Here is a 26,268-nt window from a genome sequence, read left to right as displayed (position 1 = left end):
CACCCATGTACCCATGCACCCTGTGTACCCATGCACCCATGCACTGGTGCACCCAGGTACTCATGTACCCCTGCACTTGTGTACTCATTTACCTGTGCACCCATGTACCCATGCACCCTGTGTACCCATACACCCATGCAGCTGTGCACCCAGGTACTCATGTACCCCTGCATTTGTGCATTCATTTACCCGTGCACCCATGCACCCTGTGTACCCATGCACCCATGCACTTGTGCATCCAGGTACTCATGTACCCCTGCACTTGTGCACTCATTTACCCATGCACCCACGTACCTATGCACCCATGCACTTGTGCACCCATGTACCCCTGCACCCTGTGTACCCATGCACCCATGCACTTGTGTACCCACGTACCCCTGCACCCATGTGCTTGTGCACCCATGCACTTGTGCGCCCACGTACTCGTGCACCCATGCACCCCCGCACCCTGTGTACCCGTGCACCCCTCCACTTGCGCACCCATGTACCCCTGCACCCATGCACTTGTGCGCCCATGCACTCGTGCACCCATGCACCCGTGCACCCTGTGTACCCATGCACCCCTCCACTTGTGCACCCATGTACCCCTGCACCCATGCACTTGTGCGCCCATGTACTCGTGCACCCCAGCACTCGTGCCCTCCTGCCCGCAGTCGCTGCGGGTGCAGCAGCCCCCACCATCCCACCCACCCTGTCCCCCCGCCAGCATGACCCATAGGCGACAGCGCTATAATTACCCCTCTCTCCCGGTCCGGCTGCCAATATTTACAGATATCCCTGTGGACGGGTGCTGGCATTTGGCACGCCACCCTGTTTATCGCCGTGCACCGGGGCTGTTTTCCCCGGCGAGCGCGGGTCCCCAGGGGCCGTGTTCACTCGTCCCGTCCCCCCCGTCAGACATTTCTGGGTCAGATTTTGCAACCGAGCGGGGGGGCCGGCTGGGTCACGGCCATGCACGTCTGCATCTGGGGGTACAGTAGAGCCCCCCCAATCCCTGCCTAGGGAGGGAAAGGGGGGACCCCGGTGCATGTGCCGGGCCTGGGGACTGCATCTCCCTGGTGCTGCCTCTCCCCTCCAAGCACAGCCGCTGGCGAGGTGCGTGTTTGCACCCCAGAAATGGTCACATTTTGGGGGTGTGAAGGGAAATGCTCTGTATAAGCCACCCCCCCGGTGCCACTGGCCCCGGTTCTGCCCCGTTCCCGGCACCGTCACAATATCTGAATGACTGTGGGGCTGGTTTTTGCCCTCCCCCCGTCCCCACCCCGATGCCGTTATGGGGTCCAGCCCCAAGATCCGGCCACGCTGACCCCCAGGGTGTGCAACAATTTGGCCCCGGGTCAAAGCCTGTCCCTGTTTACCCCCCAGTTCCAGTTTTGGCATGCCAGTAGCCGCAGCACGGGAGGGCAGGGCCTCCTGGACAGCCTGTCCCCAGCTTGTTTACCGCGGCCGGCCTCATCCTGATGGCTCAGTCCCTTGTGACAGGTGCTGTTGCTTCCCCGGATACCCGACCCCGCTTTGGGATTTGGCTCCGCGTGACGGGAAGCACCCTATAAATAGCGGGACGGAGGGTCCCGCCGGCAGCCGAGAGCGGGTGAGAGGAACGTGCCGTGGTGCCGATGGATTTCCAAGCCGGTATCCTGCGGGATGGCAATCCCATGGAGAGCCTGGAGAAGCAGCTTATCTGCCCCATCTGCCTGGAGATGTTCAGCAAGCCGGTGGTGATCCTGCCCTGCCAGCACAACCTCTGCCGCAAGTGTGCCAACGACGTCTTCCAGGTGAGAGGGGGGGTCCCCGCGCCCGTTCCCCCCACCCTGCTCGGGCTGGAAGTCGCCGGGATACTCATGGTGTTCTGGGAATGCTCACGGAGCTGTGGGGTTGCTCAAATATTCATCTTCCCCCATCCCAGGCCGCCAACCCGTACTGGCAGAGCCGGGGCAGCGTGATTTCGGGGGGACGGTTCCGGTGCCCGTCATGCCGCCACGAGGTTCTGCTGGACCGTCATGGTGTCTATGGGCTGCAGAGGAACCTGCTGGTGGAGAACATCATCGACATTTACAAGCAGGAGTGCTGCAGGTAGGCACAGGCGACCGTGGCTGATTGCTTGTGCCTTGTCCCCATGGGGACACGGGGACGTGGGGATGGCCACCTCCCGAGCCCCAGCACCATCGTTGAGACCGCAGGAGATTGCAGCTGGGTGAGAAATTGGGGGGCTTTTCTGCTGGCTCAGTAGTTCCCGATCCAAATCTTCCTCCCCTGACCCAAATCTTGTCTCCCTTTCCAGAGCAATTTGGGTCTCTGGGTGGCTCAGGGGGGTGGTGGGTCCCTGGGGGGTGGGGGGTGGTGGCAGCAGGACAGGTCCTGCCCCTTCCACGCTCCGCAGCTGGAGGGTTCGGTGGGAGATAAGAGGTGTGGGGGGACAAATCCGGGCTCTGCTCGTGGCAGTGGGCGCTGCTGGCTGATAAGGAGCAGAGGGACAGTTTGAGGGGGGGCCCACTCAGTAAAGGCGTGCAGCTGGGGAGGGGGGGGACAGAGGGGTCACAAGTTCCCGAGGCAGCGTGGTGGGCCCGGCCAAATTCCTTGAACCGCTGTAAATATTGTTTGAGAGCCATGGGGACGGGGACGATGGCACGGGGCAGGTGTCTGTGGCTGCCGGGGGGGTCTTGGGGGGGCCAGCCTTGTCTTTGCTTCAGTGGGTTGGCTTGTCCCCACGTCCCCCCCTTGCTGCAGAGGGGACGATTTGGCCGCAGCCCCTGGCTGGGACCCCCCGGGGGGTTTCTGGGTGCCCCCGCCCTGGTCACGCGTTGGGTGACAACAATAAATCCCAGCAGCCCAAAGCTAAAATTAGGCACTTGCGCAGCGTCCCTGGAACGCAGCCCCGGGGCCCCCCACCCACCAGTGCTGACTGCTGCCGTGCCCAGTGCCGCGCTGGTTTAAACTGGGGCTTACTGGGCTTGGGACTTATGGAGGCACAGAGGTCCATGGCTCCCGAAAGAGCGAGTGTGGGGTTATGCCAGGATCTGGCCTCTTTCGTGGGGACCTGATTTTGGGGTGACTGTGCAGCATCGGTGGGGATGTCACCGCAGTGGGGAGACGTCATCGCGGCAGGGATGTCACTGCAGCGGGGACGTCACCCCGATGGGGATGTCACCCTGACGGGGACGTCACCGCGGCCGTGCCGCTTTCTCCAGCAGGCCGCTGAAGAAGGGGGAGCACCCCATGTGTAAGGAGCACGAGGACGAGCGGATCAACATCTACTGCGTCACCTGCGAGGTCCCCACCTGCTCCATGTGCAAAGTCTTCGGTTCCCACAAGGACTGCGAGGTCGCCCCGCTGCAAACTGTCTTCCAGGGCCAGAAGGTGCCATATGGGGGGGGGGGACACAGGGTTACGGGGGGGCCGCGGGGGACACAGCTGGTCCTGGGGCGATGTGCTGAGCTGGGGACACCACAAATAGCACTGGGACCCGCTCACAGGGTATTAATAGCCCCTCGGGTGACTTTGCCCAGGAGACAGCCTATATTTAGAGCGGCCATAGCTTGGGGGGGACGTGGGGGGAGCAGAGCTGGGGCCGGGCAATGCCCAGCCCATCCCCACATTGGGATGGGAGATGTCCCTGTCCCCGTCCCCGCTGGTTCAAGCTGTTTCTGTCCATCCGCCCCTGCCCAGACGGAGCTGAACAACTGCATCTCCATGCTGGTGGCGGGGAACGACCGGATCCAGACGATCATCTCCCAGCTGGAGGACTCGTGCCGGTGCACCGAGGTGAGGAAAGGGCGAAAAGGAGCCCTCCGAAACCCGGGGGTGAAACCTCAACTGGGGGGGCCATTTGGGACGGCCAGGAGGGAGCTGGAGCCCACGGAGCAGGGAAGCTCCGGGGATGCTGCTGGTGCTGAGGGACACACGCGTAGCATCCCTTGCCCCTCGTCCCCCGCAGGAGAACAGCGAGGCAGCCAAGCAGGAGCTCTGCGCTCGCTTCGATGCTTTGGCAGCGGTGCTGGAGGAGAAGAAGTCGGAGCTGCTGCAGCGCATCACCCGTGAGCAGAGCGACAAGACGGGCTTCGTCCAGGGCCTCATCTGCCAGTACAAAGAACAGCTGGAGAAATCAAGCCGACTGGTGGAGACGGCCATCCAAGCCATGGAGGAGACCGGGGGGGCTGCCTTCCTCATGGTGAGACCCCCAAACCTCCCCCCCTCTCCCCGCTGGTGACCGCATGGTGTCCCACCGGCTTGGGGACTTCCCGGCGGCTGCCGCGTGGCTTCACTCACCTCTCCTCTCTTTCTCCGCAGAACGCCAAGCAGCTCATTAAAACGTAAGTGCCCAAATTGGGGGAAAATTTGGGGATCCTCAGTCCTGCGGCCGGGCAGGATTCGGCCGCGGGGCTTTGCCGGCAGCACCCAAGGGGCGAGCGCGGGAAGGATTCCCCGACCCCCTGCCCCGGAGCCCCGCGGTCCCCCAGCCCGGTGAGGGGACATGGAGGGGACACGGCCGTGCTCTCCCTGCCCAGGATCGTGGAGGCCTCCAAGGGCGGCAGGCTGGAGAAGATCGAGCACGGCTACGAGAGCATGGACGCCTTCTCGGTGAGCCTGGACCACCTCACCGAGGCGGTCCGCGCCTTGGACTTTGAGCCCGGTAATTCAGCCCCCGACCCCCCGGTGCCCCTTTACCAACTCCCACCGACCTGGTGGCACCCGTTGCCTTTCCCGGTGGCCCCATGGTGATATCTGACCGCCTGTTTTCAGCTGAGGAAGACGAGGAGTACTTTGATGGGGAGGAAGAAGAGGTGGAGGAAGATGTGGTGCCCGAGGGGACGGTGAAGGGTAAGGGGTGGCACGGCTGAGCCCACCTCCCTGGGACCCTCAAGCACCCATGGAGGAGCTTCGGGGGCTCGGACCCCCTTCTACCCCCTCATCCTCTCCCCTTGGCAGCTTCCCAGTAGCCGCAGCGATGTTGCCGGCGCAGGAGAAACGCTGCGGGCGCAGGATGTCCGGCGATGGGACTCGGGACCGGGGGTGACATGCTGCGGGGGCCGGTGGTCTTGCGAGCCGGCGCCTGCTCCAGCATGGGACACTTTTCTATACGGGTGCAAAGAGGACAATTCCGCACGTTTTGTATCTTTCTTGTTTTGTATATAATTGTCACGGATTTGAATTTTTTGTGTATTTTGTAAAGAAAACTGGTGGTTTGGGTGGTTTTTTTTTCCTCGCCTCTTGTTCTCGGCTTGCCAGCCCTGCAATGGGCACTGGGGATGCAGGTGGGTTTGCCACGCTGGTGCCGTCACTGGTGTCCCTGCCAACACCCAGTGTGGCAGCGGGATGCTTCCCAGTCCAACACTTAATTTTCACCCTCATTAGCACCTCCAGCAGCACTCACACCCCGTGCCTGGCCACCTGCCTGGGATGTAACAGGTTGGCACCCGGCAGGATTTATCTCCTGGTGATGGGGTGCCCAGGGCCAGTGCTTGCCCGGGCTTGGGGATATGGGGGACAGGGAGGATGCTCTGAGCTGTGCCAGTCCCCAAAACGGGGGTGGCCTCGGCATCGAGCTGCCGGTTTGCTGCCGGGTGAGCTCACACGACTGCAAAAATATACCACGAATGCAAAAACATACCATGGATGCAAAAATATACCATGAGCGCAAAAATATACCACATGTGCTTTTCTCCTGCAAAAATATAAGCCCGGCTCAGCGCCTGGCCAAGGGGAAACTGAGGCAGCACCCGCAGTGGTGCTCTGGGCTGTGCCACAATTGCAATTAGCCCCAGGGCAATTAGCGCTGCTCCCCCAGGGCGGTGGGCAGGAGTCACTGCTGGCGGAGGCGGTGGGGGGGGTGTCTGATCCCAGGCTTATCTGTCACATGGCTGCTTCACCGCTGGATCTAAATTGGGGGGCCCCGGAGCAGGGAGGGGGGGTCACCGTGTGCCTTTAGGGGGGGACAAGGGGATGCTCCATCCTCCCCCAGCCTCAGGGGCTGCATCCGTGCCCTGATGGGTTCCTAGCGGGGTGCCCATGGGGGGTCCTAGAGTAATCCCATCAGCAGCCCCTCCGGGTGCCGGGCCCAATCCAGGGCAGGCGGCCGCAGGTGCTTTGCAGCCGGCTTGGCCTTCCCTCCTCCCCCCCCCCGGCCGGACTTTGCACACGAATCCCCGGCGTTTCGCACGGGCCGAGGCCACCGGCTGCCACCAAGGACCGGCCACGCACCGGGGGTCACCCACCTCGGTCACCCCAAACCCCGAGGAGGATGGCAGCCGGCGAGGAGAAACGGCATCTGCTGAGCGAGAGCGTAGGAGGGTAAGGGGGGGTGCCCCGGGAATGGGGCGGGGGGGGGGGCTGGGGACACGGTGTCCCTTCTTCCCCGTGGGACTCCCACGTGGGGTCCCCTGGAGGTGCAGGGGCTGGGGGGGGGAGAGGATTCAGGGTCCAACTCGCTCCCCCAAATTCTCCCAGGCCCCCAGCTCCAGCCCCCGACCACCCCTCTCCCCAGCAGGTCCTACCTGGGGGCCGCACAAAAGAACGGACACAACTCGGTGCAGGGACAGGCACCCGTCCTGGAGCTGGGGACACGGCGCAGCCGGCATTGCCACACGCGGGGAGCCACCGGTCACCCCGACCAGCAGCAGCGGGCGCGCAGAAAGCTCTACCTGGCTGCCGGCATCTGCCTCGTCTTCATGGTGGGAGAAGCCGTGGGTGAGTGGTGGGTGCAGGGTCCGGCCGGGGTGGTCCCCATGGGGGTACCCCGAGTGGCTGCCCGCAGCCCCTCTTGTCCCGATTCCCCACCCGTGGGTGCAGGCGGGGTGCGGGCAGGGCTCCCCATTGCTTTTCGGCTGGTCGAAGTGCCCAGTGGGGGTCCCCCCCAACTCTGGCACTGGGTGACCTGGTTCATGCCTGGCTTGGGGTGGGAACCCTTCTCGATGCCACCCCGATGTCCCCACGGCCCCCCCACCCTCCGCAGGCGGGTACCTGGCGCACAGCCTGGCCATCCTGACGGACGCAGCCCACCTCCTGACAGACTTCGCCAGCATCATGATCAGCCTCTCCGCGCTCTGGGTGTCCTCGCGCCCCCCAACCAAAACCATGAACTTCGGCTGGCACCGGGCAGGTAACGGGGTGGCATCACCCCCGGGGGCTGCCCTCCGGCTCTCAGGGACCCCAGGGAACGCTTGGAGCATCCCAGGGTGCCCTCTCCATGGGGACTGGGTGCCTTGGGGAGCTCTGGGGGGCATGGGGAGCCCTGGGGGGCACGGGGAGCCCCAACAAAGCCCCGGCACCATGTGCAGGGCAGAGCAGAGGCACCGCCGTCCCCGTGCAGGGAGCAACCCCAGGGATGGGTGCTGGGTGCCCACCCTGAGCCCCGATGCAGCCGGGGGGGGGCCAGGAGGGTGCTCAGGCTTGGCACGGCAGTGAAGCGGCAATGTGGGGCTGGGGGGGGGGCTCTCCACAGAAATTCTGGGGGCCCTGCTCTCCGTGCTCTCCATCTGGGTGGTGACGGGTGTCCTGGTCTACCTGGCGGCCCAGCGTCTGCTCTCGGCCGACTACGACATCGAGGGTAGCGTCATGCTCATCACCTCCGCCTGCGCCGTGGCCGTCAACATCGTGTACGTAGGGCTGGCTCTCACCCTCTCCCGGTGTCCCCCACCCCTGCCCGGTGTCCCCGGGGATGTCACCGCTGCCCTGCCCGCAGGATGGGGGTTGCTCTGCACCAGACCGGGCACGGGCACAGCCACGGGGCGACAGGCGAGCAGCCCAACGCCAGCGTCCGCGCTGCCTTCGTCCACGTCGTGGGGGACCTGCTGCAGAGTGTCGGCGTCCTTATCGCCTCCTACATCATCTTCTTTAAGGTCTGGGTGGTCACGGGGGCAAAGGGGATGCTGGGGATGGGGATACGGGGACAGCAGCTTCGGCCAGCCCTGGCCAGGCACAAGGGTGAGACGGAGGGGACTGCGTCCTCTCCCCACTGGTACCGATGGGGATTTGGGGTGGGGGTGACGGTGCCGGAGGGACCTCACCCTCTCCCACCCCCTCCAGCCCGAGTACAAGTACGTGGATCCCATCTGCACCTTCCTCTTCTCCGCACTGGTGCTGGGGACGACGCTGACCATCCTCCGCGACGTCCTCCTTGTCCTCATGGAGGGTAGGGACCCACCGGGGGGGGTGCGGGCCGTGGGGCCACCCGTGGGTGCGGCGGCCCCCGTCCCTCCAGGGCCTGCGGCTCTCCCTCCCCAGGCACCCCCAAAGGGATGGACTTCAACGCCGTGCAGGAGACGCTGCTGGCGGTGGAGGGGGTGGCAGCCGTGCACAGCCTCCACATCTGGGCGCTGACGGCGGCACAGCCGCTGCTCTCGGTGCACATCGCCATCAGTGAGTGTCGCTCCCCGGGGAAAAGATGGGGGGGGGGGGGTGGATTTGGGGTCTACCCACACCCCGACATCCCCTCCTCTGCTCCTTGCAGACGCGGGTGCCAGCGCGCAGGAGGTGCTGGAGGAGGCCAGCTCCCGGCTGCAGGGCACCTTCCGCTTCCACACCACCACCATCCAGGTGGAGAGTTACTCCGAGGAGATGCGGGACTGCCGGGAGTGCCAGCCGCCCCGCGACTGAGCCCCCTTCGGCAGCCCCTTCGTGTCCCCAGGGGGACTTTTCATGCGTGGAAAATAAAGCGGAGCAAAGGGCTGGGTGCGTGCAGGGCGGGGATGTTGGTTCTGGCGGCACCGGGGCGTTATCTCGGGTGTCTGCTAGGAATGAAGGCAGCAAGGACAGACCCAGGGCTGCGGCGGCCGGAGGAGAGCAGCCGTTGGAGGCCAGCAGCCTTAATTTTCCCTATTTCTATTTGGCTGGTGGGAAATGCAGCTGAAATGGCCCTTTTCCCTTCTTCGGAGAGTGCTGCGAGGCAATGGGGTGCTGGGGTGCCCCGGGGGCTACGGGGGGACCCATCCCAGCTGGGAGGAGGGAGGACACACTCGCCCTGCTCTCACCTCTTATCGCTCCTCTGTTTGCCCTTGGGAAGCCAAAGGACTGGCCCTCCCCGCAGGGCTGGTGGCCGGGGGGGGCTGCGTGCACGGCCGGGTGCCACACAGGTTATTCCCAGCGGAATTCCCGCCGGTGCTCCCGGTGCTCCCCACCAGGCACAGCCCGCTCCCCAGCATCCTACAGCCACCGGCCGGACTCTGCCTCTCTACCCACCTTTATTGTACTGGTAAAACCCAATAACGAGTAAAACCCCGTCAGCAGCAACTGCCTGTTCCGGGAGAGCTCCGTGCACCAGGAACGGGGCAGCCGGGGCCGGCTCCGACCCCGATCCCCGGCAGCCCTCAGGGTTTTTCCAAGCGTGGGTATTTCTTGCGCAGGACGGAGACCTGGTCCTTGAAGAGGATGGGGTCAAGGCGCAGCTGGGAGGACACGAGGGGCATGTAGCCGAACCAGTCCGCCAACTGGTTGAGGCAGTCCTGATGCTGGGAGAAACGCCGGCCGCCGGCTGCCCCTGTCGTGCCCTTCACCTTGGCAAGAGGGGAACGTGGGGGTGAGGGGCTCCGCTCCCTGGCCAGGGCGGGGGTCCCGCATCCCCATCCCTGCACCCTACCTGCTGGGACACGCTTTCCTTGTGCTGCTTCCGCTGGGTGACCTTGATGGGCGGCAGCTTGGTGACGGCGGCCACGAGGACGTTCATCAAGATGTCCTCGCAGGCGGCCAGGCCGTCCACCAGCTCCCGCAGCCCCGCCGGCAGGTATTCCGTGAAAAGGGTGTGATAATACCTGGGGGGAGGGAGCGAGGGGGGGGGCAGGATGCAGCCGAGCCCCCCACCCTGCCGGTTTCTCCCCGGCCGGGTACCTGTGGTAGAAGGCGGCGGCGGTGAGGACGATGGAGAGCTCGTTGGTCCACTTGGAGGTGTAGCCCCAGCGCTTCTGCTCGGGGTCCCAGAAGTGGCTCTGCGTGGGGAAGCCCACGATGCGCTCGGGGAAGCTGCGCCACACCGTGAAGGCAAAGTCCACCTGGTACGGGATGGAGGATGGTGTCACCCGGCTGTGGGGACCTCCGGGAGGGGGCTCACCATCGTCCCTGGGTGTAGGGGATACAGGGTGACCACCCAGCATCCTTCCCGTCTCGGCTCAGGGTTTGCCCCAGCTCCATGGGGCTGGGGACCGTGGTGCCCACAGCCTCACCTCGCTGGTCGAGAGGCTGGTGTGTTCATCCAGGCTCAGCACGGCGTCCGTCTGGATGGCCGCGTAGGGGAAGAATCGGTCGCTGAGCTACAGGGGGGGAAATATCAGGTTGAGATGTGCCATGGGGTGGATGCCCCAGCTCCCTGCCCGCATCCCGGCTCTTCTCACCTTCCCCCTGCCCTGGATGATGGTCAGAGGCACGGTGGTCTGGGGCCATTTCCCGCTTGGCGGTGGTGGCTTCTCGCAGCTCCAAAGCACCAGGATCTGCAGGGGGGAGGACCAGCATGTCTGTGGGTTTTTGGCCAGGCTGACCCATTGGGGTGCACTGGTGCATTGGTGTTTGCAGGGCGGCCACGGCTGAGCCCTCCCCGGCCCCACAGCAGGACCTGCTCCAGCCCAGCTCACCCCAAAACCATCTCATGGCAGTTTGGACCAGAATAAAACCACGGGTGGTCCCACCTCCACCCCGGTGGCCTGGGGAGACAGCTCTGCCCACCCAAGGGTGACACCATCAGCCATCCTCTCCCACCCCTAAACTCACCCATGCCCTTCCCAGCCCACGGGACCCTGCTCCATCCCTCCCGCTGCATCCCTGGGAGCTGCACCGAGCGCTGCAGGGCTCAGCTCCCCCCACCTGGGCGCAGTACTGGGATCCGGAGACGGCTTGGATGAGCCTGAGGATGGGCTGGGAGAGGGAACCCCCCGGCGAGACAGCCCGGATGAAAGCCGTAAACTTCTCGGAGGGGCTGGAGCCTGAAAAAAGGTGGTGAGAGGATAGGTGTGGCATGCGCTGAGTTTGCCGTGCTCAGCTGGGGCAGGCAGGATCCTACCATGCTGCAGGTAGTAAAAGGGAAAGTCCCCGAGGTGGGTGGAGAATTCGGGCAGAGCCAGGAGCCCCCCGGGCAGCGTGTTCCAGAGAAAACGGGAGCGGGAGCGGTGTGGGAGCAGCCGGTCCTTGATGATCTGCCAGAGGCCGGAGAGATGCACTCAGCACCCTGGTTGTGACCCCGGGGGCTGGCGGGGGGGGAGACATTTCGGGGTGGGGGGCTCACCTCCAGCGTAGTGTGTACGATCTTGTCGACGGAGGAGAAGTACGCGTCCCAGAGGAACTGGGTCTGCTGCTGGAAAGCCAGCACGCGCTCCGGGTGGATGCAGCGGACGGTGGAGGGGATCTGTGCCGATGAGGGGGGAGCTGGTTTCTCACCTCGGCCCCCTCCTCCCCAGCCCCCCGGCAGGGCTGTCTTGTCTCCGTGCCATCCCAAGGGACACCCCACGGCCAAGGATGCTGTGCCACTGCCCTGCTGTGGCTCTGCCACCTCCTCTCCCTGGAGCAGGATCTGGCCCAGGACCCCCCAAGGGCTTTGGGTTTGTGGAGGTGCTCAACACCCCCCCCCCCCAAGATGAACGATGCCCCAGGGCTGTAGCTGGGACAGGACCCCCCATCCAGGCTGGATGAGACCCCCCTTGCATCCACTTGCGGGAGGGCTGCTGGGCTCAGCTGCGGAGGTTTCATCCCCAAGCTTAACTGGGGGCTCCACCACCACGGGGGTCATTACTGGGGGGGAGGGGGGGTCCCTTGTGTCCGGCGTGGGGCAGGATCCGGCCACGGTACCTGCAGGAGCAGCCTCTCATTGCCCACGACGGCAGCTTTGCCCCAGTCGATGGCCTCGGCGAAGGGCAGCTCCCAGCCATCGCTCAGCAGCACGGGGATGCAGGCGGCCTGCGGCGGGACCCCACACAGGCTGGGACAGAGCCCCCGGATCCCAGAGAGGGGGTCCCCCGTCCCCCTGCCCACCCCATACCTGCAGCGCCTCCAGAAAGCGGAATGAGCCCAAGCGCCTGCCCCGGGGCACGATGCAGAAGGTGGAGTTGTGCAGCAGCTCCTGGTAGTTGAACCTGGGATGGGAGATGGGGTGGGGGGTCAGACATGGACCCCCCACCTCCTTGTGAGCATCCCAGGGGGTCTCACTGGCACCCAGTAAGGCTGAGCATCCCTCCTGGGGGTGCACGGGGCCAGCCCAGGGCAGCGTTAGGATTAATCAGGGCTGATTTTTGGCTCTGAAAAGCCCCGGCTGTGCGGGGCCGGTGGAGCAGAGATGCCCTGAGTGATGGAGGGTCGTGTCCACGGTCAGAAAGGGAACCTGTGGCAGAGCCAGGAACCAAATTTGGCTTGAAGTGAGGAGGTCAGGATAGGATCCTGGTACCCAGGCAGCGCTTGGCTTTCCGTGGTGTTACCCAGTTCCCTCCACGCGCCTGTAATGAAACCCCATGCAAAGCCAGCGCCCGAACCCCCGAGCCCGAAACTGCGGCGACTCCTTTGCTGTGCCCAGACTTGCCGGGCAGGACCAACCCTGCCTGCCCTGGCAGCGTTTTGGCAGGGGCAGAGGGCTGGCTGCCTGCAGGGGTGCAGGCAACGCGCTCCCCCCGCAAGGCTGGGCTCGCACCGTGGGGTTATGAAAGCCCCTTCTGTGCGGCCGATGGGGAGAGGCTCGTCCGCTGCCGCGTCCCCGCGACCGCGCCGGAAAATCCAATATTGACTTTAGGTTGGGACAGACCCGGTCTGTTCCTGCCCGCGGGGAGGGAGGGACAGGGGAGCCGGGTCCTGGGTGGGCTGGGGGGGATGAGCGTGGTCTGGCTGGGGGGTCCGTGAGGCTAAAGTGGCTGCTTGAAATGTGCTGGTCCCCAGGGGGAAGGGTCTCCCCATGGTGGGGACGTGGGGCTGGTGCCAGCCTGGGGGTTGAGACGTGTCCCCTCCGCGAGTGCTAGAGCACCCTGGCACCTCGGCATGTGGGAAATTGGCCCCAATACCAAGGCACGAAGTTTTACAAACAAAACCCACCCCCGGATGAACTACCCCAACGTCTCCAATGCATGCCAAAAACCCCATTAGTGCTCCGTGCCTCGTTAACACCCCGGCTCCTGGCTGAGCGACCTGCCAGAGGGGCGAGGGCAGCTCAAACAAGGCCAAGACCCCCCCGCTCCACGAAACCACAGCAGTGACAGCCACATCCCGGGGAGCTGGACACTTCCAGCGCTCACCCTCAGAGCAGCCCTGCTGCCACCCGCTCCTTCGGGGACCCCAAACCTGGCCGTGACCCCCAGCACCTCCGCGGGGCCGTTCCCGCTGCCAGGGTTGGGTGGGCAGCAGGATGAGTCCCGAGGGGCAGAGCGGCCGTGGGCAGCCTCCCCTCGCGGGCGGCCGTTGCGGGGAGGCTGGCGCCGGCCGGGCTGCGGGGCCAAAACCTCTCGATGGAAATACTTTGCTCCTGACGCGTTGCGGTTTCCGGGTAATCACGCCGTCAGGGCTTCCTTGTTTTGTTAGGAGCTGGGACGGGCGTCCACCACGCTCCCTCTGCCTGGCTCCTCCATGGCTCCGGCCAGGCACGGTGCCGCCGGAGGACCTGTCGGCTCCAGAGAGCCTTTTCCAAGCCGCTTTGATTGCTTTAAACCCGGGGCAGCCCGCAGTGGGGCCAGGCTGCGGCACTGCTACAAGCCGCCCTTTATCCGGGCACAGAACCGGTTTGTTTTAGGCAGCCCCCGTGAGCGCGAGGAGGGTGATGGAGCCCCCAGCGAGGCCTTCCTCTGCTCCCCGCAGCTCTCCGCCGCGCCGGCACCCACCGCCCTGAACAAACGGCGACGTCCCCAATGCACCGGGCGAAGGGGGCAGCTGGGGTCTCACTTTGCCAACCGTGGTGTGTCCCCTCCCCGCTGGCCTGTCCCCATCGTCACTCTGTCACTGTCCCAGCTCCGGGTCTGGGGACGTCTTCTGCCGGGGCAGGAGGGGATAAATCCCCCGCGCGAGGTCGGGCAGAGCTGGCCCAGCGCAATGGAGACACCGATGGCTTTTTGCCCGGTGTCCCATGGGGATGAGCTGGGATGGCAGAGGCTCGGGGTCACGCACGAGCACGCTGCCCTGTGCCACGTGTTCCTTGTCTATCTGCTGCCTAAAGCCGTCCCGGGCGAGGTGTAAATCTCCCTGTACTTGCAAACAGCTTTAAGGGATTACCTGGGCCGGGCGGGAGGGGAATTTCCCATCCCACCGCCCCTCGGCACAGCACGGGGCTGACCGTGAGCCCACCGTCTTGCCAGCCTGTGGCACCTCCCACCATCCTGCGATGCCCCGTCCCCAAAAAGGCTCCGCTGCAGGGGCTGACCCTGCTGGGCTGGTGGCACCCACCAGATGGGGCCACGTGGTGCCCGAGCCACCCCGAAGCTCCGGCTAATCCCGATGCCCGCAGCACCCTGGCTCCACTTTTACCTCCCGGCACCTCCTAAGACGCTTTGAGGATGATGCCAAACGTGGCCTCTCCCCATCTGCTCTCCTCCGGCTGGGTGGCTGTGGGATGTCCCCAGGCAGTGGGACGGGAACCTGCCCGTCACCAGTGGGACAGGGTCTGTGCTTACCAGCCCTGGACTGGGCAGCTGGTGACGGGTCCCAAGCAGCCGGACGGGGAGGTGAGGAGCCGGCATGCGTCCCTGCAGCATGGAGCCCCCCAAACTCACAGGACTTTGGCCCAGGTCCATCACACACTGCTGCCGCCATCCCCATTTGCGAGGGGGGACGCAGGAGGACCCCCCACCCCACCACGTCTGGGTGAGCTCAGGGCTGCCCACGCTGGGATGCCCAAGGACCCACCAGTTTTGTGGGATTTTTAGCGGAGCCAGTGATGGGGGGATGTTTCGGGCTCATCTCCAAGAGAAATGTTTATGTTAGTGGAAGGCAGGAGGGGGGAGAAGAAAAGCATCATTCATCAGCGTTAGGAAAAAGGGAAATCGTATTAGAGGCGGCCGCGGTGATTGCAGATAAGAGCCGCTCTCACCAGATTACTCAAACTTTAATACAGAACAGGAGAGCCCTGAACAATCAGCGCCTCACTCCCCACTATGGAAATGAAACCTTCATCTGTTTCGGGAGAGCCCAAAACTTTCCTCTCTTCCCACATCTGGAGATCCAGCCACCGCAGACGGGCACGGCTGCATCCTGCAGAGGGGCAGGAACATTTTTGGGGTGTCCCCCCCAATCAGACCCCCTTTCCCACCCCATCCCCAACTCACTTTTCGTAGTCAACGTTATCCTTGTCGCAGCGCGTGTCCTTGTGCTTCTCCCAGTCCTTGCCGTGCTTGCAGGTGGTGAGCGAGATGATGTCCTTCCCGTTATGGATGTGGTGCAGCGCGTTCCTGGTGCTGGAGCCGATGCCGGTCAGGTACCGCTTCCCCTTGAAAACCAACAAATATTTCTTTTTTGGGGGGACCGAGTCTTGATACAACCACCCCTTCTCCCCGCCGCGCTGCGGGTGGTCCTTGGGGAAGAGAGGGATGGAGATGTCGAAGCCGGGCCTGAAGCTCTCGGTGTAGAAGCTGGCTTTGGCCAGGATGGCCTGGCCGATATCGAAACCCAGATCCTCGGTGTAATTGGGCCAGGTGCCCGAGTAGAGGTTGAAGATGAGGTGGTTACGGCCGCCGTTCCAGAGTGGGAAGGCGCGGATTTTCTCATTGACGTTACGGACGTATTGACCCGAGAGGTGGTCGCGGTCCAGTGTGTCGATGCTGAGGATGAAGAGGCAAGCTTCCTCGGGGTTCGGGGTGTAGTACCGAGAACGCTCGATGGAAGCGAGGATTTTGCCATAACTCTCCGAGAGGGGCTGGTCCCTCTCCCGAGGGTAGGTGAAGACTTTGAAGCCGTGCTTCTCGCACCTGGAGAAGTCGAAGCAGGTTTCCATCCGGCATCTGCTGTTCTTGTAGACGCTCAGCCGTGCCGCCCGCCGCTCCCGGGGCGATGGCAGTGAGGGGTCCCCATCGCTCTGGAGCTCCTCGGAGTCTGCAAAGCTTTTGAGAAGGGACCGATCCGTCCAGCGGGGCCAGTTCCTCCGGGCTTCGGTTTTCCTCCCAGAAAAGAAAGCGAAATGGCGCAGCTGGTCTCCTCCAAAGAAGAAAAGCAGGAGCCAAGAGGCAAGGAAAGTCAGGAAAATGTATTTCTTCCTGGTCTGCATAGGTTCACGCGTGGCCTCGGCTCCTCATCGGGCTCGGACGGGCACCAGAGTCCGGTCAAAAGGCCGATGTCCCAAACTCCAAGCGGGCAGTGGGATGGCTCCCAGCCCCCAGATATTGTCCCACGGTCCTTGCAGCCCGTGGGAGCGTGAATAAACCCCACGGTCCTCTTGCTGTCCCCTCTGACCAGGTCTGCACTGGCTTTTCGGGACCGTCCCTCTCTCCGGCTGTGGAGCGGAGCTCGGTGCAGCGGCGTCCCACTCCCTTCCCTGTGGCGCAGCGTTTACTTCGCTGGGCCCCCGTGCCGCGACAATGACATTTCCATCGCCGCTTGGCCCAGCTTCAAATCCCTGGAGAAGGGGAGAGGTCACACCGTCACCGTCCCGCCGCCACTAACCGTGTCACCGCAAGCGGCTCCCCACGTCCCCGCGGCGGTGACCCCCCCCCCCCCAGGGAATAAAAATTAATAAAAATTAATTAACAATAAATAAAATGAATAAAAACAAATAAAAACGAATTAAAATGAATAAAAATGAATTAAAATGAATTAAAATGAATTAAAATAAATCCTCCCGCTCCCTCCAGAGCCCCCATCTCTCGCCACCCTGCTCCTTCCCCACCTCCAAGCCCGGTGTCCCCCCGTCCCGTGTCCCCCCCCCCCCCCCCCAATTACCTTTGGGGACACACAGTCCCGGGTGGATTTCGGGCCACCGTGCCCTGAAGTCTCGATATACGGTTCCCTGCTGCTTCGGGTTGCATCCCCGGCCGGGGAAGGCGGCGGAGCAGCCGCCGTGTCCGTCGTCCCCCCCCGCGCCGGGTTCTCCCCACCCGCGGAGGAGCCGCTGCGGGAGGATCCGCGCAGCCCCGGTCCCGAGTGGGTGTGGGGGTGTGTGTGGGGGGTGTCTCCCCCCTCCGCTCGCCTGTCCCGGGGGTGTCCCCGGTGAAGTGCGCTTGGCTGGGGAGGGGGGGTGTTCCCCCCCCCCTCCCCTTGTCACCTTGTCCGTCTGTCCCTGCGTTGGGCTGTCTGTCCCGGTGTCCCCCCCGGCTGCCTGTGCAAGCCCTCAGCTGCCTGCGCTCCCCGTGGCTGCCGTGTGTCTCCCCCCCCCGGGGCTGGCTGTCACCCGTCCGTCTGTCCGTCCGTGTCGTGTCCCCCCCCCCGGGGCTGGCTGTCCCTTATCCGTCTGCCCGTGCCCCCCCCCCCGGAGCTGTCCCCTTGCCCGTCTCTTCCCCGGTCAGTGCCCGGTCCCGGTGCCCAGCCGGTCCCCGCGGTCCATCACCCGCCGTGGTCCATCCCCCCCCCCCGCCTCGGTTCCGTGCCCCCCCCTCCCCGCGCCCCGTCCGCATCTGTTACACCGCGTCCTCGTCCCACCGTCACAACATTCGCCCTTGGCCCCGCCCCACTCGCCTCCCATTGGTCTCTCTCGCCCCCGTGGGCGTGGCCCGCACCCACCAGAGGGCCAGCCCAGCGGAGCGGCCCCCCCCTGCGGCGCCTTCCCATTGGCAGCGCTTCGCCGCCCGCAGAGCGCCCACGTGGGACGGGGGGTTCCCCGCGCGCCCGGGGAGGGGCGGGGGAGAAGGGGTGGTGCCCTGAGGGGGGCGGCCGGGGCTCCGCAGGGTCCCTGCGCCGCCCGCTCGCTGCGGGACCCCACGCGAGGGCCGTCCCACGTCCCGTGTCCCCCCCACTTCGCGTCCCTGCTGGCGGGAGCGTCCGGTGGCGGGGAGCCCCGAGGGGAGCGGCCCGTCCCGCTGGTCTCAGCCCTCGGGTGCTGCTGCCTTCAGCCCCCCCCCAGCCCCCCTGTGCCCCGGAGCCCCCCGTGGAACCCCCCAAAAGGGAAGGGGCAGTTATAGGGCAGCGATGGGGTCACGATGGGGCAGCGACGGAGGAGCAGGGAGAGGCCAGAAACATAGCTGGGGCCATCTCCCCCAGTGACCCCCCCGGGCACCAGTGACACTCCGGGCACCAGTGACCTCCCCTGGGCACCAGTGACCTCCCCTGGGGTCCAGTGCGGCCCCCGGGGTCCCAGCACGGAGCGGGAAGGTCAAGCCCTTTTGCAGCCTGACAGCTTTTGCCTAAGTCAAACCCAGCTCCAAACCCGTCCCTGCACGGGAGCCGGGGTCACGGTGCAAAGCCGGTGGTGGATTGTGGGGTTCACCCTCCCACGGGGCAGAGATGAGGGTCCCAGCGTGGCCTGACCCCCCCCCCAAATCAGCCGTCCACAGCGCGTGGCTGTGAGAACTCTTGAGGGGGTCCCTGGAACCAGAGCCAAGCGGGAGCGTGGGCCGAGTTAATTCCTTTAAAGCAAACCCCTGTAAACGCCACGCGAGCCCAGCGTGGGGGCAACACGGTGGGCAGCAAAGCCAACTGGTCCCCAGCGCTCCCCCCCCAGCAGCACCCACATAACCCAGACCCCAGGGGTTCACCTGTGGGACCCCCCCCACTCCTGTCCCGCAGGTCTCGAGCGGGAACAGCCCCAAGCAGCCAGAATCACCGCCTTGAGCAGCCCCCCCCCCCATCTCCGGCGAGGACCCTCTCCCACGGGTGGCTTTGCCAGGGTGATGTGGGGGTGCTGAGCCCCACGGCAGAGAGCCAGGCGTGGGCTGGAGCGGGCAGCAGGGCAGGTTGGGGCTCGTGTCTCCCACCCCGTCCCGGCATCCCCAGCCACCCTCCGCCCTTGCCCCGCCGGCCGGGCAAGCCGGGACGCGACGGGGTGCTGGATCTCATCCATGGGTGTAACAACCTGGCCGGCCTCAGCCTGCAGGTGAACCAGCCTCTGGGGGCAGGATGGGTGCTCGGCACGGGGCAGGGTGCTGCAAGTCCCAGCTGGGCACCTCGGGGTGGCAGTGGTGGTGGGTATGGGCTGGGGTCCCCTCTCCTTGCCCCAGTGGCCGGGTGGGACCCAGGGGACGCACAGAGTGACAGCCGTTCGGTGCTCAGCCTGTGCCTCAGTTTCCCTGTGCGCCCATGGGACCCTGGCGTGGGGCTGCGTGCGTGGCAGCTCGGCAGGGACGGTTTTTACCAAATCTTTGGATATTTATTTGCCAGGCCTGGCCAGCTCAGCCCCGTGGGGAGTTAATCCCCGGCCACCGAGGGGATTACGGGGGCCCGGGGCTGCCTTAGCTGCAGAAAGCGGATTAACGGAAGGACAGGGAATGTGGGGATGGGCAGCGGGAGCCCCGGGGCTCTTCTGGGGGGGGGACATGGGGACAGTCCCCAGCCCTTGGGGGGCAGGAACCCGGGTGGGGTGCAGAGAGGGACAGGGCAGCCCTGGGGTCAGGGTGCTGCCCGTGGGCAGGGTCCCCCACAGCCCCCCCACGGAGGGACCACGGCTGCGATGGGGAGACTGGGGTTGCAGCCCACACTGGGAGCTGTGGTTTTTGCACGGGTGGGACTGGGAGCTGCATCTTGTATTGGTGGCACTGGGAGCTGTGATTTTGCACTGGTGGGACTGCGAGCTGTGATTTTGCACTGGTGGCACTGGGAGCTGTGATTTTGCACTGGTGGGACTGCGAGCTGTGATTTTGCACTGGGAGGGGCACTGGGAGCTGTGTCCTGTACTGGTGGCTACTGGGAGCTGTAGTCCACGCGCACGCGTGGCACTGGGAGCTGTAGTGCAGGGCGCACTGGTGTGTGCTGGGAGCTGTGGGCCGGTGCACTGGTGAGTGCGGGGGCGGGCTGGGGAGGGGGAGAATGGGGGATACTGGGGGCTGAGGGGGGTGGTGCTGGGAGCTGGGGAGCACAGAGGGAAACTGGGAGCCCTGGGAACTTGGGAGGGGCACTGGGATCCCCAGGGGGAGCTGGGGGGGGGGCACTGGGAGCTCTTGGGGAGCACTGGGAACTGCGGGGGTAACAGAGCACTGGGAGGGGTACTGGAAGCTGCGATGGTAACTGGGGACGCTGAAGGGAGCACTGGGGGCTGCGGGGAGGGCTCTGGGAGACGGGCACTGGGAAGTACTGGGATCTGTAGTTCAGCTGGGGATACTGGGAGGTGTAGTCCGGGAACCCAGCGCATACTGGGAGGTGTAGTCCCAGGCCAGGGCTATCCTGGGAGTTGTGGTTCCCCAGCCCCGGGGGCTGCTGGGAGCTGTAGTTCTGCACGGGGGGGGGTGTGGTGTGTGTGCAGGGTTCCATCCCCCCCCCCCCGTGTCCTCAGTGGCTCCCGTGGGTGCTGAGGGCTGGCAGGCGGCCGTGTCAGCCCCACACGGACCCCTTGCTCGCACATCCCCAGTGTCACCCCGGCTCTGCAGTGTCTGGCCGTGCTGGTCTCCCCCCAGCCCTCAGCATCCCTGGGTGCAAGGGGGGGGACGATAGGGACGGCTGCCCCACAGCAGGGTGGCCATGGGGCAACGGACCAGCCATCAGCCCCGCTGTTCCGCTCCGGCAGCCCCCAGGAGAGAAACAGTGGGGGTTTCATCTCTGAGCATCCCCAGGGGGTCTGGGAATTCCATGGGGTGGGAATCGGGAATCTCGTTTCTCCTCTTGCTGCCATGCCAGTGTGTTTGCTTGGCACGGCGCTGGGGGGATGCCCGGGGTCTGGGCAACAGAAGAGGGGTGGGGGAAGGAAGAGGGACCGAGTCGGGGTCCCCCGGGTGGGGGACGGACGCTGACCCCGTGCCTCCACCTAGGGTCGGCCGTGGCAGCATGGGGGGGACGCTGGCGCTGGCGCTGCCCCCGGGGAAGGGACCTCACCAGGTGGGCTGCGCGGATGTCATGGTGGGCCACGCGCGGCAGGTACGGGGACGGGGACGGGGACGGCGATGGGGACAGGCTTCCATGCACAGCAGGGTGGCTGCAGCCAGCTGAGCTTGCTGAGGACATGGCCACCGCTTCTCTGCGCTGTCCCCACCGCGTTCCCCCTTCCTCTTCTCTTCCCCAGGGACTCTTCCTCCGCCTCTTCTACCCCTGCCTACCCCGGGCAGGGGCCGAGCGGCCGCTCTGGATCCCACGCTACGAGTACTGCCGTGGGCTGGCCGACTTCACCCGCCGCAGCCGGCGCTGGTGCGCGCCCCTGTTCAGCATCGCCATCGGTAAGGGGGTGGCGGGCACCGCATCTCCCCCATAGAATCATAGAATCATTTAGGTTGGAAAGGACCTTCAAGATCATCCCTGGGTGTTCCCCCATTCCTTTAGGGACCCACTCCCTTAGCGGGGTTCGAGGCCACCGAGCCCATCCTCTGTGCTTGGGGCAGCTGGGTGGATGCTACAGGCAGGGACAGAGCCGAGCGGGGACCTGCTGCAGGAGCAGCACCCCGCTGCCCGTGTCCCCCCTTTTCCTGGGGGGGTTTCTCTTCCCCGCAGGCTCCTGCAAAGTGCCGGTGAGCTGGAACGGCCCTTTCAAGCCCTGCAGCAGCGGGTACCCACTGATCATCTTCTCCCACGGCCTGGGAGCCTTTCGGTAGGATGAGACCCGAGAGAGGCTGGGGGTGCTGAGCCCCTGCTCAGGGCCAGAGCCAGGATGGGGATGCAGGTGTCCTGGGCCCCCCATGGCCCTGCTCAGACCTGCCTTGGGTTGGCAGCGGAGCCCTGACCCTGTTTCCACCCCCCCCGGCTCCCTGGCAGGACCCTGTACTCCTCGGTCTGCTCGGAGCTGGCATCCTGGGGTTTCACGGTGGCGGCACTGGAGCACAGGTGGGTGCCCCGGTCCCCACCAAATTTGGCAGCCATGACAGGGCTGGCAGGGCATCGTGTCCCGGGGAGCTGGCGGTGCCCCCCGCGACACGACTGCCTGCCCTCCTGCCGCTGCAGGGACCATTCTGCCTCTGCGACGTATTTCTGCAAAGCAGAGGCTGGGAGAGAGGAGTGGATCCCCTACCAACGGGTGCCCCAAGGGCAGAAGGAGTTTTATTTCCGAAACAAGCAGGTACCAGGGTGGGGGGTTAAGGGTGGGCAACCCAGGAGGCGTGAAATCCCTCCCGCAAGCCGAGCCGGCCCCGCATACCTGGGGTCTTCATCTCCTGCCTTCCCCAAACCCATACCACTGTGATGCTGATGCTGGGGCTGAGCTTTCTCCTTGCAAGCTGAGAAAAATATATTCAACCTGTTTATCTCTGTTTCATGGGGTCCCTCTGTCCGGCTCCAGATGACCCTGGCAGGAGCCGGGCTGGGCTTTGCCGTGTCCGGATGCTTAATGCCACCTGCATCCCAGGGAGAAACAGGCTTTCTGCCCAGCCCAGCACCGCAGGCTGGCAGGGCTCCGGACCTGCTGCTGGGTTTGTTCATGCTCTGATTTTTGTCCCTATGGGATTACCCCAGACAGCTGCTTGCTGAGGAGCAGGAAGGTTTCCTGCTGAGCCAGGTTCCCCCCTGCTCGTTTCTGCCTCGATTAAAAGGACAACGTTGAGTCAAGATTTGTCATAGAAAAGCTCTCTAGGAAATGCAGTGGTTGGAGGTGCTTTTGGCAGTCTTAAATCACCTCCCAGCCTCTTATTTTTGTGTACAGTCTGTCTCACGGCACATTGCATGAACAAGGGAAAGAGTTTTCCTATAAAGATGAACCCATGAGCATAAATGTTGAGGGTGAATGAGAAATAAATTATAGAGAGAAATGGTTGCCAGGTCAGCCTCAGTTATGGCATCATCTATGTTGGAGGAAGCAGGGAAGAGCGGAGAGAGGTTTTCGTCTGAGTTTTTTGTCACTTCTCACTTTGGGGGAAGGCCTTTAAACATGCACAGCCAACAGCATTTGTGTCAGGGGAGCAGAGGACATAGTCCCAAAGTGGCTCCAGGTCAGGGCTTCCTCCCCCCAAATCAGTGGTTTGGGCTTTTGAGCTGCTCCTGGATGGAGCCCCTGAGCTGGGTTTCAGGGTGACGTCCAGGTTTGCTTCTGGCAGCTGGGGTGGGACGGGGGGTCTGGGCTCCCCGTGGGTGTTTGCACCGGTGGGTGGCTTCGGCAGGCTTGGCTGGGGGGGCAGCTGGCGAGGAAACCCGGCTCTCCCTCCCCTGCGCACCCTGCTGCTTGCTCCCCAGAGCAGAGGTCTTTCGCTCATCTCCAGCCATCTCTGCTATCAGATTAACTGAATTAAAAACAAACAACAGAAGAAATCATTCCAATAAATTCACCACATCCCCGCAGGAGCCGCTGCGGTGCAGCCTCTCACTTGCTTTTACGTTTGCCATAATTCAGGGAAAGCCTCGTCGGGTCTGAGAGCTGCGGTTTTGGAGGGATGAGCGTGGGTGGATGTCGGGGGGAGGATCTGGCCCCAAACTTGCGGGGTGGAGGGGCTGGGTTAACCGGGGAAGGGGCAACTCTCACTCCCAGGTTCATCAGAGAGCGGAGGAATGTGTGCGAGCACTCCGGCTCTTCGAGGACATCCGCAGTGGTAAATCTGTCCTGAACGTCCTTCACCAGGACTTTGATCTCTCTGTGCTGAAGGTATCTGGGTCTGTCTGTGCTGAAGGATGAGCCAGGGGGATCATTTGGCTGGTGGCGGGGGGGGTCCGGGTGCCCTTTGCTGGCAGGATCAGTCCTTGTTGCATGAGTCCCTCCTGGGACAAGCAGGGTCTGTGCAGAGCCACAGCCTTCCACTTTTTGGCTTCTTGGTGCCTCTTTTCTCCTTCTTCTCCCTCGTGCATGCCAGGGAAGCTGGGTTCCATTGCACTGGCGGTGAAAACTGGACATGGCATCCCTTGCAGAGGGCAGAGCAGGGGGGCTTTGCTGATCTTTCCTTGGCTTTTTCTTCCCTGATTAGGGACCTTCTGCAGTGGGGTTTGGGCACAGGCTCCTCAGCCTTCTCTTTTTTGCAGGACAGCGTTGATCTGACCAAAGTCGCTGTCATGGGCCATTCCTTTGGCGGGGTGACAGCAGTGCTGGCCTTGGTGAAAGAGCCCAGCTTCAGGTAAGCCGCAGCAGGGACCAGGAGCCGTGGGAAGCTCCAGGGACATGTGGGTCATCCCGGTGGGAAGGGAAGCTGTGGTGTGGGCAGCAGTGCCGGGTGTCCGTCCTGCTGCAGGTGTGCGGTGGCTCTGGATGCCTGGATGTTCCCCCTGGAGAACGCACTGTACCCGGAGGTGCCCAAGCCCGTGCTCTTCATCAATACCGAGAAGTTCCAGACACCAGAAAGCATTGCCAAAATGAAGAGACTGAGCTCCAGAAACAGCCAGACGAAGATTATAACCATCCTGTGAGTCAGGGGCTGGGGGCACCGACCGGCCAGTACCCTCCTGGGACCACCTACGAGCTGTGTCCCAGCAGGAGGACTTCTCCCCAGCTCCCACTGAAGCAGATCCCTTCCCTGTCCCAGGGGATCTGTGCACCAGAGCCAGACCGACTTCACCTTTCTCACTGGGAAACTCATCAACCGCTTCCTTGGCCTGAGGGGGACCCTCGACCCCTACAAGGGTCTGGACATCACCAGCCGGGCAGCTCTGGCCTTCCTGCAAAGGCATCTCAGTACGGTGTGGGGTGGAGGGCACGTCGGCCGGGGGCTCAGGAGGGCACGAGAGCTCCCCCGTTCGCAGGGGGCTGCGGGGCAGCCGCTGCCTCCCTGGGCTTGGGTTTGGTGCTTCCCATCCCGTTGCACAAAGCAAAGGGGTCCGGTGGCTGCACCTCCTTTACGCCTGGAGCCAGGCTGATAATTGCTGTAGTAACCCTGTCACCATCTCTGCCCCGTACAGACCTGGAAGAGGAGTTCGATCAATGGGACAACCTCCTTGAAGGCATCGGAGACTCAGTTGTTCCAGAAGCACCGTTCTGCCACTCCAAGCTGTAGCCTGCTCCGAGGTCGCTGGTGGGAGCTGAGGAAAGCAGCTACTTCTTGTCCAAACTATGCCGTGCAGGAGCCAACAAGGGCAGGAGGACCCATGGGGAGAGCAGGACCTGGGGACCGTGCTCGTAGGACGTCTGGTGGCCGTGGTGCTCAGCGAGCGTGCCAGGAGAGCCCTCCCTGCTCAAGCGCTGCCTGCAGTGGCTGCTGCCTGCAGTGAGGGCTGTGGGACTAAGAGAATAAAATCCCCGGGGACAAAGACTGAGCTGGCTGTGTCTTGGGCCTGAGGTGACACCCTGCTTGCATGCAGAGGGTAGGTGGGCATCGATCCCTCACCGGGCCTGGCTGGATCTGCTGCAGCTGTGACACATCTGGCAGGAGCAGGCAGGTCGTTTGCTGTGGGTTGGGTGTAGTTCAACCACAGCCAAAAAGAACCAGCGCAAAGAGATGCAGCATCAGGGCTCCAAGCACAAAGGTAATGAAAATCTTATTGTTGTCCTGGAAAGCTGGCCAGATTGCTGACTCCACGCCTCAAATCTGGGGGTAAAAAGAAAGAGGACGGTATTAAACACGGGACTCGCTGGAGGTATCTCTGAGCACCCCAGCAGCGCAGGGATGTGAAACGGGGACTGGGATCAGCCCCAGGGATGGAAAGAAAACAGCCCAGCCTGGTTTTGCAGCATGAAGAGCAACGCTGCTGCAAACAGGCACGTGCTGGCGGTGGGAATAAGGCATTTTGGAAGTACCTGTAGCACATTCCTGGGTAACACCAGAGATGTTAGAGCAGGGGGTGCTTTTTAAGGGGGGGTCCGATCCTCAGCTATCCTGAAGCCGGCGGAGCTCCATGGATTTACCCCACTGGAGACCCTCCCCAGGGTCCTCGCTGGCACTGCGGCCGCAGAGGCGGCCGGCAATCCTGGCCACGCCGCCTCGGCAGCTGCTGGGAACATCCGGGCTCCCGGCACACCATCTGCTTTTGCATTGTCCCCGCAGCCGCCGGCATGGCATTCCTGCTGGGGGATGCGAGGGGGGACGGCAGCGGCAGCCTTGGCTTTGCTTCACCTCCTGCCATCAAAGAGAGAAGCTGCAGCAGACGACAGCGCCCGGTGCAGGATTTCCTGGGGTGCCGAGGATGGAGGAGAGGGGAGTTTGGGTGGTACATGCTATTCCTCACCCAGTGACAGCGGGTGACAGGCGCCAGCAAAGCCCTTCTCCCAGGGGAATAAAGGGGAATGGAAAAGCAGCATCTCACTCCTCCGGTGCCTGAGTTGTTTGTGTCACTGTGATGGCCACGTCCTCACCTCGCTGGTGGCCCCTGGCCCCTCTTAGTCGAGGGCGAGTCCTAGGGCTGAGGATGCTCCGGGCTGGCCTCGGGGGGAAGGCAAAGTGCTGTGCAGCAGCAGAGGGGACATCTTTCAACGTCTGCTCC

The 26,268-nt window shown here is 64.0% G+C and overlaps 4 protein-coding genes across 6 annotated transcripts; 3 read left to right on the top strand and 1 right to left on the bottom strand.

Moving 5' to 3' along the window:
- The first annotated feature begins 1,557 nt into the window (after window positions 1-1,557).
- Window positions 1,558-5,174, top strand: TRIM63 (tripartite motif containing 63). 3 transcript variants are annotated; one of them, XM_069803194.1, is made up of 9 exons: window positions 1,559-1,775; window positions 1,907-2,073; window positions 3,189-3,357; window positions 3,667-3,762; window positions 3,935-4,168; window positions 4,288-4,310; window positions 4,506-4,630; window positions 4,741-4,818; window positions 4,927-5,174. In XM_069803194.1, exons 1-9 carry the CDS (start codon window positions 1,617-1,619, stop codon window positions 4,935-4,937), a joined length of 1,062 nt encoding a protein of 353 aa, XP_069659295.1. In that variant the 5' UTR covers window positions 1,559-1,616; the 3' UTR covers window positions 4,938-5,174. The 3 variants fall into 3 exon arrangements, with proteins under 3 accessions (XP_069659294.1, XP_069659295.1, XP_069659293.1); XM_069803193.1 differs by having other exon boundaries at window positions 1,558-1,775; window positions 3,192-3,357; window positions 4,741-5,174; XM_069803192.1 differs by having other exon boundaries at window positions 4,741-5,174.
- A 745-nt stretch (window positions 5,175-5,919) lies between these two features.
- Window positions 5,920-8,664, top strand: SLC30A2 (solute carrier family 30 member 2). The gene is made up of 8 exons (XM_069803191.1): window positions 5,920-6,288; window positions 6,485-6,684; window positions 6,950-7,096; window positions 7,439-7,592; window positions 7,679-7,835; window positions 8,023-8,128; window positions 8,221-8,355; window positions 8,447-8,664. Exons 1-8 carry the CDS (start codon window positions 6,239-6,241, stop codon window positions 8,590-8,592), a joined length of 1,095 nt encoding a protein of 364 aa, XP_069659292.1. The 5' UTR covers window positions 5,920-6,238; the 3' UTR covers window positions 8,593-8,664.
- Window positions 8,665-9,157: 493 nt separating this feature from the next.
- EXTL1 (exostosin like glycosyltransferase 1) lies at window positions 9,158-17,386 on the bottom strand. Its single transcript, XM_069803189.1, has 12 exons — window positions 16,813-17,386; window positions 15,207-16,489; window positions 11,954-12,047; window positions 11,764-11,871; window positions 11,204-11,323; window positions 10,982-11,114; window positions 10,786-10,904; window positions 10,320-10,415; window positions 10,152-10,238; window positions 9,820-9,980; window positions 9,572-9,743; window positions 9,158-9,488 (listed from the first exon to the last, which is right to left on the bottom strand). Exons 2-12 carry the CDS (start codon window positions 16,139-16,141, stop codon window positions 9,303-9,305), a joined length of 2,211 nt encoding a protein of 736 aa, XP_069659290.1. The 5' UTR covers window positions 16,142-16,489; window positions 16,813-17,386; the 3' UTR covers window positions 9,158-9,302.
- A 2,003-nt stretch (window positions 17,387-19,389) lies between these two features.
- On the top strand, window positions 19,390-25,100 carry PAFAH2 (platelet activating factor acetylhydrolase 2). The gene is made up of 11 exons (XM_069803187.1): window positions 19,390-19,795; window positions 20,763-20,868; window positions 21,014-21,164; window positions 21,436-21,532; window positions 21,697-21,765; window positions 21,883-21,997; window positions 23,396-23,509; window positions 23,881-23,972; window positions 24,087-24,257; window positions 24,378-24,526; window positions 24,751-25,100. The coding sequence occupies exons 2-11, from the start codon at window positions 20,779-20,781 to the stop codon at window positions 24,843-24,845; spliced, it is 1,143 nt and encodes a 380-aa protein (XP_069659288.1). The 5' UTR covers window positions 19,390-19,795; window positions 20,763-20,778; the 3' UTR covers window positions 24,846-25,100.
- Window positions 25,101-26,268: the final 1,168 nt, after the last annotated feature.

This window comes from Haliaeetus albicilla, chromosome 16 (assembly GCF_947461875.1).
Source record: "Haliaeetus albicilla chromosome 16, bHalAlb1.1, whole genome shotgun sequence".
Taxonomy (NCBI): Eukaryota; Metazoa; Chordata; class Aves; order Accipitriformes; family Accipitridae; genus Haliaeetus; species Haliaeetus albicilla.
This window is presented reverse-complemented; position numbering and strand designations above follow the sequence as displayed.

Excerpts from the sequence above, each read along its gene's own strand:
- TRIM63 (XM_069803192.1), top strand. The coding sequence starts at position 1,617 with ATGGATTTCCAAGCCGGTATCCTGCGGGATGGCAATCCCATGGAGAGC. Across the intron at positions 1,776-1,906 it reads GTGCCAACGACGTCTTCCAG|GCCGCCAACCCGTACTGGCA; the intron begins GTGAGAGGGGGG and ends CCCCCATCCCAG. Across the intron at positions 4,169-4,287 it reads GGGGGGCTGCCTTCCTCATG|AACGCCAAGCAGCTCATTAA; the intron begins GTGAGACCCCCA and ends CTTTCTCCGCAG.
- SLC30A2 (XM_069803191.1), top strand. The coding sequence starts at position 6,239 with ATGGCAGCCGGCGAGGAGAAACGGCATCTGCTGAGCGAGAGCGTAGGA. Across the intron at positions 7,593-7,678 it reads GCCGTGGCCGTCAACATCGT|GATGGGGGTTGCTCTGCACC; the intron begins GTACGTAGGGCT and ends CCCTGCCCGCAG. Across the intron at positions 8,129-8,220 it reads CCTCCTTGTCCTCATGGAGG|GCACCCCCAAAGGGATGGAC; the intron begins GTAGGGACCCAC and ends CTCCCTCCCCAG.
- EXTL1 (XM_069803189.1), bottom strand. The coding sequence starts at position 16,141 with ATGCAGACCAGGAAGAAATACATTTTCCTGACTTTCCTTGCCTCTTGG. Across the intron at positions 11,872-11,953 it reads GCTTTCTGGAGGCGCTGCAG|GCCGCCTGCATCCCCGTGCT; the intron begins GTATGGGGTGGG and ends GTCCCGCCGCAG. Across the intron at positions 10,905-10,981 it reads CTTTTACTACCTGCAGCATG|GCTCCAGCCCCTCCGAGAAG; the intron begins GTAGGATCCTGC and ends ACCTTTTTTCAG.
- PAFAH2 (XM_069803187.1), top strand. The coding sequence starts at position 20,779 with ATGGGGGGGACGCTGGCGCTGGCGCTGCCCCCGGGGAAGGGACCTCAC. Across the intron at positions 21,533-21,696 it reads CACGGCCTGGGAGCCTTTCG|GACCCTGTACTCCTCGGTCT; the intron begins GTAGGATGAGAC and ends GCTCCCTGGCAG. Across the intron at positions 23,510-23,880 it reads TTGATCTCTCTGTGCTGAAG|GACAGCGTTGATCTGACCAA; the intron begins GTATCTGGGTCT and ends TCTTTTTTGCAG.